General features: G+C 46.9%; 2 protein-coding genes across 4 annotated transcripts; both read right to left on the bottom strand.

Moving 5' to 3' along the window:
* Positions 1–4,579: 4,579 nt before the first annotated feature.
* Positions 4,580–7,846, bottom strand: cxxc5b (CXXC finger protein 5b). 3 transcript variants are annotated; one of them, XM_024282935.2, is made up of 2 exons: positions 7,548–7,846; positions 4,580–6,192 (listed from the first exon to the last, which is right to left on the bottom strand). In XM_024282935.2, exon 2 carries the CDS (start codon positions 6,016–6,018, stop codon positions 5,125–5,127), a length of 894 nt encoding a protein of 297 aa, XP_024138703.1. In that variant the 5' UTR covers positions 6,019–6,192; positions 7,548–7,846; the 3' UTR covers positions 4,580–5,124. The 3 variants fall into 3 exon arrangements, with proteins under 3 accessions (XP_024138703.1, XP_024138701.1, XP_024138704.1); XM_024282933.2 differs by lacking the exon at positions 7,548–7,846 and adding an exon at positions 7,022–7,365; XM_024282936.1 differs by lacking the exon at positions 7,548–7,846 and adding an exon at positions 6,884–7,022.
* A 100-nt stretch (positions 7,847–7,946) lies between these two features.
* Positions 7,947–10,036, bottom strand: zgc:110843 (uncharacterized protein LOC541492 homolog). The gene is made up of 3 exons (XM_024282940.1): positions 9,816–10,036; positions 9,198–9,400; positions 7,947–8,485 (listed from the first exon to the last, which is right to left on the bottom strand). The coding sequence occupies exons 1-3, from the start codon at positions 9,901–9,903 to the stop codon at positions 8,396–8,398; spliced, it is 381 nt and encodes a 126-aa protein (XP_024138708.1). The 5' UTR covers positions 9,904–10,036; the 3' UTR covers positions 7,947–8,395.
* Positions 10,037–10,452: the final 416 nt, after the last annotated feature.

The following is a 10,452-nucleotide window of genomic DNA, read 5'->3' as shown; positions in this document are numbered from 1 at the left end:
TAGAATGACATCAGGAAACACGCAGCGGTAGGTGGAGCCTAAAGGATTACTTCCGGGTAGGGAAAAAAACTCATAAAAATAACTAATATTTCATAAATAATTTTATTTTTCCTAATGTAACATATGATCATTTATGGATACAGTTTACTCTGAACGATTTGGTACGGCCTCTTGAAGAGGCGTCCAGTTCCTCTTTTTAGACAAACAACAAAACCTGCAGCTCCTGTAAGGGTCAACCTACGGTACCTGTATGTGACTAAAGCTTTAAATTTAGGAATCAAAAACTAAATTTAGCAGCAACTAGAGAGTTGTGAAGTTTAAATTTGAAGTGAGGTTGCAGATTTGGTGTTGATGGAAACAAAAGTGGGCTGAGGTTAGAGCCGTGTGGAACACCAGAACATACGATCCAAATTGGCGAAAAAATGGTAAACTTGACCACAATGCTGTGTTTGGTGAGTGTCATAAAATGTATTGGTCAAAGATGTCAACAGATCCATCAAGATCAGAGACGAGACCATTAATAAAGGTAATAAGAAAGTCATTTGTGACTCAGCATAAACATATAAATTTGGGTTTTGTTTAACTTTAATAATCAGCTGATGTATTAACGTTAGTTTTATACTCTACAGTGTTATGCTTGATTGATTTTAAAAACTATTTACATTTTATTTTTGAAACTCAAATAGTTGCAAAATAAATCAAGGAAAATGAACTTGTTTTTTTTTTGTCAAAGAATTTTAAAACAAACCCAAATTAAAAATATTTTGTCTGCTTTAGGAGATAATATTTTAAAATAATAAATGGTTAAATAAAGTTTAACTTCTTTGTACATCAGGGTTTATGGATCCTGTAACACCTGATTGAAAAAAAATTAAGTTTGATGCCATAATGATGTTTTGAATTAACAGTCAATTGGATTGTCTATTAGAAAATTTTCACTTGAGATTTTTAGACATGAATTCATGATAAATCTTGAAATGATTCAGGTTTTACTTATCGTGAATAATGCATGATTTAGAGATTAATTAGGTAAATCATTTGTATCCTTAGTTTAAGTATCAAAGACTCATTTCTACAGTACACCCTGGAAGTACTTATTAATTAGTGACTGTACTATATGACTTTAAAAAGCAGATATTGATTGATTACTTTTGATCTGCTGGATTTTTGTTGGCTAACATCATTAGGGTCCCAGTTGCTTAATTGTAGCTAAACCCTCAGTAGTGTCAAGTCTGTTTGGCTGCAGAGAGAAAGTCAGACCCCCCCTCCCCCCTCCAGCTGAACTGTAGTGCTAATTAGCAACTGTTAGCACAACGGATTGCTAAATGAGTGAACAGAAGACAGAAGACCAAAGGGACTCGGACATGACAGACACTTGCAAACCATTAGCGCGTTAGCATAATGATTGTTTTTAGCTGTGTGCATTAGCAAACAAGGCCATTAGTGCCTTTAGTGTTTGCTCCGCTTGTCCTTTTGTATGATTCTACAATGACATTTCAGTATTTAATGTTGTGTTTTGTCTTGCAGGGGTTTCTCAGCCGAGTCCCGGTTGCAGCTCAGTCTCAACAGGTGCACGGGAGCTTGAACAGGTGGGATTTTTGCAAATGTCACAGTTCAGGAGCCTCCTTAACGGACACTATAGCCTGATAATAAGGGTTTTGCTCTGATGAAACGGACAGATTTAATGCAACATGTGCGCTTTTAACAGTTATTATAGAAAGCTGATTGATTAACTCTTCAGCACAGGAGCTATAGCTCCACTGATGATATTCCTTTGAGTACCATGACTTTTCACTTTTCAATATTTTCAGTGGGTTCTGTTGTGGGGAAAAGCAACTTTGAGCCTTTATGAAGGATTTTAGGTTAGTAAAGTGTTGTTAAGCTGATATAAAAAGCTGTTTTTCTCTGCATCAGAATAAGCTAATTTGTGTTGATCACATAAATGGTCTAAGAGTTATAGTAGGTCAAGGAGTGTGTGTCGTCTAGGCGTAGCCGGTGACATCTCTAATGTTAAAGGGTTTCAACCCAATGTTTGACTACTATATCTCTGCAACTTATGTAGCAAATAATACTAGTGGCATTGAAGCCAAAAGGTGAGCTTTGCTGTGATATATAACACTTTAAGTTAGTATTGTTTTGCAGTCGGTCCAAAGCCAACGTAAAAAGCTACTTTTCTACGTGTCAGAATTGGTGTTACGGTACGTCATAGAGCATGTGTTAGCAAGGTGTTGCTGGAAACATCTCCGATGTTAAAGAGTTTGAACTCATTGACTGTATTTGAGAACTGGACTCTTGTTCCAAACAGGAAGTGCCTGTTAACCCCCACATTCGAAAAGTTTGTGTAGCCCACTTTCAAGTGGTCTTCCAACAGGCCAACTCCTGATTGGCTAAAGTGGCTGCCATAGCATATGAAGTCGGAGTGCTTTGGACCAATCACGCTCACTGACGTCATCTGGCTCCAACGTGGCAAAGGATGATAAAAATATGGCAACTGGGTTGACTTTATTAGGAAGTTAACCATTTTCTATTGGTGATGTCACGCTCACTCAGTCCAGATCTCATAAACAGTCAATGGTTAACATGGATGAGATGGAGAAACCAGAGATTTGACAAAACTTCACAATGTTTTTACTTTCTGCAACCACTGTGACTTTAGAAGGAGTTTTTTTTTTTTTTTTTAGTAGATCAGACTAACTTTCATTAGCTGTGACTCTGATGCTTCACTGTCTTTTGCTTTAGTGTTTTTACTGGCAAACAAACAACGAGAGGGCGATGCTGTTTATGGAATTGGCTCTGCTGTGAATCCACCTTTAACAGCTTTGGGAGTTAAAGGTCAACGGCCCTCTTTGACCTGTGTGTCACCAAAGTATAACCTCCGGGCCGATGAGCGGGAGCTTTTGGAGGATGTACGGCTCTTTTGTTTGCATGAGAGTCAAATGTGAAGAACTAAAAGATGTTGTTTGTGTCGTGCTGTTGCACGTGTAAACATGAGAACGCAACCGCCGGTGGCGGCGGACGAGTGGGAGAACAGGAAGTCAGTGTCTGTGAGCCAAAGCGTCGCCGCTGTCAGGGGTTCTGGAGCGTGGGTCCGCCCAGCAGCAATGCAGGTCGCCTTGGGCTGTTCTGCTGCAGCGTGAATGTGAGGAGTTTCTCCTCCAGAGCGGCTGGCGCTAACATATGTAAGCTCCACGGGGGGGTTGGACGGCGGCGGCGCTCTGGACGGCGTATCCATCTTTCACCTGAGAATCTCTGCATCTCCGCCTCTCAGCTGCGCTCTCACGCTCATCCCTCCCCGCCTTTGTTTGGCCGGCGTTATCTTCATCTCCTGCTGTCCATCTCCCCGTCCTCCTCCACGCATGTCCCTCTCTCCGTCCCTCCCCCTCCTCCCCCCTGCGGCCTGCTTTTCATCTCTCCCAGTTTCACCCGCGCTCACCCCCTGCCTCCCCTTCTCTCTGCCCTTCACCGTGCCCCCCCTTCCTCCCGCTCCCTGGATCCACTTTCCACCCCCTCCTCCTCCTCCTCTCTATCCTCCCCCCAATCACGCCCCCACCTCCCTTTCTCTCCTGCCATCTTGCAGGCCAGTGGAGCCAGACTGCAGGCGTTCAGGGAGTCACTGGACCTGCTGGGCAGCGGGTGACACAGATTTCCGGTGTGTGTGTGCGTGCGTACGTGTTTATGTGCGACGGGACCAAAAGAGGAGGGTTTGGGTGGTGGTGGTGGTGGTGGAGGGTGTGTGTGGGGGGGGATTAAGCTCCAAATCACTAGAAAAGGCACTGAAGAGAAAAGGGGAAAGGGTTGGAGGGGGGGGGGACGGCTGCTGATCCAAGAATCTGAAATTCCCCTTTTGTCCGGGAGATGAAGAAACACTAGACTCAAACTCAAAGACGGCGTGTTTCTCATTCACTGGGAGCGTTGTAATAGCATGATGTTGGAGCTCGCTGCTTTTCTTCATGAGTTGGCAGTGTCCTGCGTTGGCTGGCGCGCAGCGGCGCTTTCTCTCTGCCTGCCTGACAAACACACACACACGCACGGACCCCCTCCACCCCCACAGATGCATGCAAACACACACACACACACACAGTCCCTCTGCGATCCCCCTGACTGAAGGCTCACAGGAAGTGCAGCCGTGGCCCAATTATAGCGTGACACCTCGGGCCGGCCGTTGCCATGGTTACGTCTTCCCTGCGGTCCCCTGGAGTGTGGCGCCGAGGAAGAAGGTCTTATCACATCAGCCATCGTTACGGCAACAAGCAGAAAGAAAACCTAAAGCTTTTGAGTCCAGCTGGATTCTTTTTTTTTTTTTTAAATCGCACAAACTTGACAAAAATATGAATTTGTGCGTCAAGTTTACCAATCCATGTGCACAGGGCCAAAAATCAGCGTGTAGGTGTGTTTGTGTGTGTGCGTCTGTGGGGTTGTGATAAGGCTCTCAGCCACACCATTAGGTGACTCATAATCCACACAACCCCACTCGCACACATGTGCCAGCCGCACACGGCCGCAGACACACACGCCCAATTAAAAAAAAAAAAAAACTGGACGCAGGTACAGCAGGCAGAGCAGCGACCCTGTAGACAAGTGCACATGGCAAATTTTCTTTTATTTCAAAAGGGCAAACAGGGCTCTACAGTACAAGTTGCACATGAAATAATTTAGCCAAGGCTGAACTCATTCGTTTTCTTACTGATGCATCAACGTCAGGATCAACAGAAGCAGAAACTCCCTCATTAGAAACAAAACAGGTTTTGGGCTCCGGTTTTTTTTTTATGTTGAAGCACGATACATCCAAACTGGAAAGCAATGTAAAAAAAAAAAAACAAACAAAAAAAAAAAAAGAAAGTAAAACAGAAGACATAATGTTTTCCAGGTATTTACAGTCTATGTACAGAGCTTTGTTGTTGTTGTTGTCATGTAAATATTGACACACCTTGGTATCCTTCTTTTTTTTTCCGATTCACTGATTGTCAAAAGAAAGGATGGGAACAAGTGTGGACATTCTGAAACGGAGCTGCAGTTCCTCCCTAAACACCAGATCTGTGGGCCACAGTCCCGGCGGGTCAGCGCGGCGTGCAGCTCCCAAACAATCATCCAACCATCTGACCAACGCCGCCAAGTCAGGAGTCACTATCCATCCAGGGCCGTGTTGCTTCTCTCCTGCGCCAGGGCCAAAGTAAAGTCGGATCCCCTCAGATCAAATCCAGACACCCTGCTCTCGAACCCCGGCCCCCCGGGCTTCCTCTTCAGCTCCTCGCACTTCCTGTATTTACAGATCTGGTGTCCTCGCTTGCGATTGCGGCAGCTACTGCACTGCTCGCAGTTCGTCTGGCGGCGGCAAGGTACGCACTCGCCGCACCTTTTCCTCTTCCGTCGCCCTCCGCTGCTCCCGCCCAGAGAGCCCGGGGAGTAGCCCTCGGCCACCAGCCCCTCCATGCCCTCGGCCCCCATGGCCGCGCTCCTCCAGTGACCGCCCCCCATCTGAAAGCCTGCCAGGGGGAACAGAGCGGGGTTGAAGGGGAACCAGGCGCCGAGGAAGGGCTGGAAGTCAGTGCTACATCCAGAGGAGTCCTCCTCCTCTTCGTCGGGGCCGGACCCGCCGCCCTCCCCGTCCCCCTTCGCCCCCTTGGCCTCGGTAGCCTCCCTCTTAGCCGGCTGGCTGCTCTGTGCTCCCAGGCTGCTTTGCTCGGCGGTGGTGGGGGTGAGAGCCAGCAGCCCGGCGCGCATCAGCAGCTCCGCGGCGTGGGCCAGGTGGAGCCCGCTGGGCGACTCCCACATGTCGGGCCAGGAGGGGGCCCGGCGGGGTTTGGCGTGGCCGGGCTGCGCGGGCCGCTGCTGGGCCGGGGAGGGCTGTATCAGGCCTTTGACATCCACAGCAGGGGAAGGGGAGGAGATGTAATGGGAGAGGCTGTAGGGGTGGCTGGAGCGCTTAAGGCTCGGTCTCAGCGGCTCGTTGGGGATTTTGGCGCTGCTGTGGGCCTGATCCGGGGAGGAAGGGCCAGCAATGTCTACGGCGGTGGACATAGCAGAGGCCGGGGTGTGTCTGTCCTTGTGCGTCGCTGTGTGTGCGTTTGTAGAGGAGCTGGGGAGGACCAGAGCCAATGCGGGGTTGACAACTGTCCTGCTGTTACTTCAGCCAAAATGGCAAGCCTCAGTCTGTGTCCCTATTCCCATTCTCTGCTGCAGAGTCCTGGAGAGCTGGAAATGGGTAGAGGATGAAGACAGGAAGGTTAAGAATAGAAATGCCGGAGAGAGAAACTCAAAAAAAGGCAACCCAGGAAGATAAGACATGCTGGGGTTTTTTTAAGGTGGACTTATTTCTCTGCGTCTAAGGTTGCTTTAAATACCAAAAAACCCACATTTAGGTTGTAAAATCGAACTAAGAAAAGGACCCGTGCAGCTGACAATGCGAGCCTGGCTAAGGATTTCCGCACACAGGAGGCGGTATCCCTTTAAGAATTTCACGGTATATCAATGCAATCAATAACAGAGCGACAACAATATGCAAAGATATGCGCATATGCGCAGGTCAAATGTGGAGCGCGCTTTTCAAATACATTTTGACGACTGCTGTTATGTGTGCCAGCCGAGGCTGAAAGCAGCAGACACGGAGCGAAGAAGGGACCGTAGGAGAAGAAGGAAAAAAAAAAAAAAAAACAGGCTGTCTTTTGTCTCGTATCGACGAGCAGCGAGGTGCGCAACGATGCGGTTGCTGTGGATAAAAAAAGGGGAGCAGGCTGGAGTCCTGCGCGTGGAAACGCGGATCCAAACCCCCGGGAATGTCGGTAATTACAGGCGGAACTTTACGAAGCTCGATCACAAGGGTCGCATCGATCTTTTTGTTGTTTTTTTTTTAGTCGGAAGGGGGGTGGGGGGTAATTATGGTTACCTAAGAGGACGCAGCTCGACCGACGCCACGACGAGCTTGACCACCGTCCGAGCGGTCGCTGCGACACAGCAGCCGAGCGGCGACGAAGACACGGCGGTCAAACCGGCAGGAAGTGCGGCGGAAAAGGGCTGAGCTCACCGTCCGAGCGCGGCCCGATCTCCCCCCGGCAGCCGCGGCGATGAAGTCATGAACTAATGGCGTGGCGATGGCAGCGTATATGGACGGCGGAGCTGCCGATTCCTCCTCCACCTCTCCGTCCCGGAGGGTCTGCAAACACTCTGCACGGAATTTGGGGGCGTCGCTCAAAATGCGAAGTGGACTCTGCGGGGCCGAGGCTGCGCGGTCACGGCGACCCGTGGAATCCGCGCGCGACCACCGCGGCGTGGATCCCGACGCGGAGGAGCGGCGCGTAAAAACGCAAAAACAAAGCCGCTTTTCTAATGAAAATACCAATAAAAACCCAAATACACTACAAATGACTGCTGCTGCAGCGTTTATTCCACGTTTTAATCCCACTTCACTCTAATCCAGGTTTAAATCTGGATTATTAACTGCAGTTTTCCATGTTTCCAAAGAGAAGGGAAGGCGCGTAATTTGCTTTTACTTGGACATATTTCGAGGCAAAGTTTGGCGCAGATGGAAAAGAGGGTCTGAAGATCCACACCTGAAGCAGGTCCAGCCGCGTGACTCCTCCCGGCCTGAACTCCTGTGGACTCCTCACGCAGGACAGCGGAGTCCACTCCACCTCTTCGGAGAGTCCTCGCTGCATCTGGCACGCAGCCAGACACCTCGTGCATGTGCATGTGTGCGTGTCACTATGGGAGCAGGGGCCCACGGTTACTACACCGTCTGGCCTGGACCATCCGTGTAAACACAGCGTCTTCTAGCGGTCAAGCGCGGAAACTGCCGTGTCTTAAAATGGCCACTGGTGTTTTGGTGGACACTGCAGCACAGCTGCCCCCCCTCAGCCAGGGCCTCACAGACCCCCCCCTCCACTGCAGAGCTGTTTACTCATTATGGAGCGTTAATCCATGGAGGTGAAGCGTCAGATGAAACCCCGCCGTTCACAGATCTCAATTCTTTTTATTAAGACAAGTTGAAACAAACAGCAGCCAGTACAAAGAAAAAAAAAACAAACTCAACAAGCTAAATCTAACCTTTGAGTTCCTGGCAATTCTTACAGACGAGTGTTTTATGACAGAGGAAATCATTCCAAACATTCAGATGGGTTTAGAAGCAGATTTACATATAAGGCTCACGGCGAGGCGGCTGACGGGTCTGCGGGTTTCACGTTTCCACCACCTGCTCCGCACAAAAGGCCAGCCGACGACACGCAGACGACAAGCGTTGAAGACGCCACCGTGACGGAGCCGGCCCTCAGAGTCTTTGATTTGATTCGTTTGGGAGCATTAAAAAAATCACGACGATTATCGGCGGGGTCGTTCCGGCAGCATCAGAGCTGTCCTGGTCCTCTGCTGCACAAACATGAAATGGTCGCAGTGGCGGGCTGGATCAAGGGTCCTTCTTTTTGATGATTAGAGGTCCGACGTTGTCTCCGGTTTTCTCGTTGTGGGATGTGTGCGAACCGTCGCAGAGCGGGAACTGTAAAGAGGACATATGACACCATGAAGCTCCTACACTTCTACAACAAAAACAGATTTATTTAACTCCTCAACTGTACCGCAACTCTTCAACTGTTTACACATTTGAAGCAATTCCAATAAGCTTTTTAAAGCTTAATTTTCAGATTAATTTAGTCTGAAAATTGAGCTGAATGTGAGAAAAGAGACACTAGAATAAAATAACATCCAAATTGATTCCTGTGCATTGAAGATATCAAAGCTTTTAGCCTTTTTTTCCCCTTATAAACTCTAAACCAGGTACAACAGAATCTGGGTTTAGAAATAAAACGTTATATTTTATTCAATCTGGTGTTTTTCTTTGAAATTTTAGATGCTTGTTACAAATTTTGATCATTTTGCCAGAGATTTAGTGGTTCTCTTTCAGTGGTTGAAGCAACCAGTCCATTAATCCTTGGCGGTTTTGGCTCTCAAGAGTTTGGAGATGATCAAATTTGATCTTAACACAGACAAATTAAAAATAAAGTTATAGATTTTAGTGTGCTTATATGTTTTATTTTGTTGCATAGAAGCTAAAATGTATGCAACTTTACTCTTTGTCCAATAAACTGAAATCTTATCACATCCTTGAACTCTAGTTTCCCAGTCAAATTGATTTCACTCTAATTTTTCATAAATATAAAAGCACGACTCGTTTTTTTAGACATTATACGTTTAGTAGGTCAGACTCTAACCTTCTTTGACTTCCAGCAGCGGCAGTACACAGCTTTGGAGCCGATGTCCTCCATGTCGAAGCAGTGGACGACTTTCGGGCTGTCTTTGTTGATGAACGTGTTGACTTGGCCTTTTTTGCTGCTGCGCTTGTTCAGGTACTGGCTGAAGAAAAAGCCTCCGGCTGCTGCGACCAAAGCCACCGGCAGAGCCACCAGAAAGTGCTCTACGACGTCCCACAAAAACACACCAACAGAATGAGTGAAGCCATGAAAGCTAGCATCGCTCAACTAGTGCTCTCTGGGTATAAATCACATGAAATGATTCTAAAAGAGATAAAAACTAACAAGCACGTGACGTAAAAATAAACAAGCGACTTACTGTTAGTCTGGTTAAACAAGTTATGTGATTAACTGAGCTCGTTTATCACCGCCAAGCTTTCAGATTCACTTTTTTTCTGCTAGCTCGCTAATTTTCATGACGTACATGATTTTAAAAGGCGAATCAATTGCTTAAAATTTAAGAAAATAAAAGCACACACGCGCCAAACTATTACCAAAACAGTCTGAATTTAGCTAGTTTACAATCACAGCTTATGCTAACTTGTGCAAAGCTAACCCGCATTTCGGGAGGTTCGTTACCTTTGTTTAACCTGAAACCCGAGCTGGCCAAACCCGGCGCGGACGCGACTGACAACTGCGGCATGTCAGGTAAACTCAGGGCGGTCATGTATTTCTGCTGAGTGCTGTGCAGTTGGCGGTCAACGCTAAGCAGCAAGGTCAACCGGAGAGCTAGTCTGGAAACTGTGCTGTCCTCGTTCAGTGACGCAACTCTTACGTCACCACATAGCGACGAATCAAAGCAGAGGCGAAAAGAAGAGCGAGCCAAACACGTTTCCCCGAGGAAAATGCCACTTCCGGATTAGCTTCATCTTAGTTTATAATAGAAATGAGTATTAATCTTATAATTTACACAAGAAGCAACGCGAATACAATTTGTACTTAATATATATATCTCCAATGAAAAATGCAAATTAATACATATATTTTTTATTTCCCACAATCCACCGTTTTCACTTGTTACGTGCCAGTTAGTTTCCGGATATTTTTGTAAACAACCCCCATAGCTACATCTGATAATTTACAGCATCTTTTATGTTAAACATGCTAAATTGAAAGAAGAAATTATGTACCAACCACAACCTTAATAAAACCACCAGAGGGCGGTAAAATTTCCATTTAGCTTATCTTCAACTTTTGTCGTCATTTTTCCTGATTC

This window comes from Oryzias melastigma, linkage group LG10 (genome assembly GCF_002922805.2).
Source record: "Oryzias melastigma strain HK-1 linkage group LG10, ASM292280v2, whole genome shotgun sequence".
Lineage (NCBI taxonomy): Eukaryota > Metazoa > Chordata > Actinopteri > Beloniformes > Adrianichthyidae > Oryzias > Oryzias melastigma.
Note: the sequence above shows the minus strand (reverse complement) of the source record. Positions and strands in the feature narration are given on the sequence as shown.

What these genes read in the sequence shown, in the direction of transcription:
- cxxc5b (XM_024282935.2), bottom strand. Translation starts at nt 6,018, where the DNA reads ATGTCCACCGCCGTAGACATTGCTGGCCCTTCCTCCCCGGATCAGGCC.
- zgc:110843 (XM_024282940.1), bottom strand. Translation starts at nt 9,903, where the DNA reads ATGACCGCCCTGAGTTTACCTGACATGCCGCAGTTGTCAGTCGCGTCC. An exon ending in GGGTTTCAGGTTAAACAAAG is followed by an intron (nt 9,401 to 9,815) that starts GTAACGAACCTC and finishes GGGACGTCGTAG; the next exon opens with AGCACTTTCTGGTGGCTCTG. An exon ending in GCTGCTGGAAGTCAAAGAAG is followed by an intron (nt 8,486 to 9,197) that starts GTTAGAGTCTGA and finishes TCCTCTTTACAG; the next exon opens with TTCCCGCTCTGCGACGGTTC.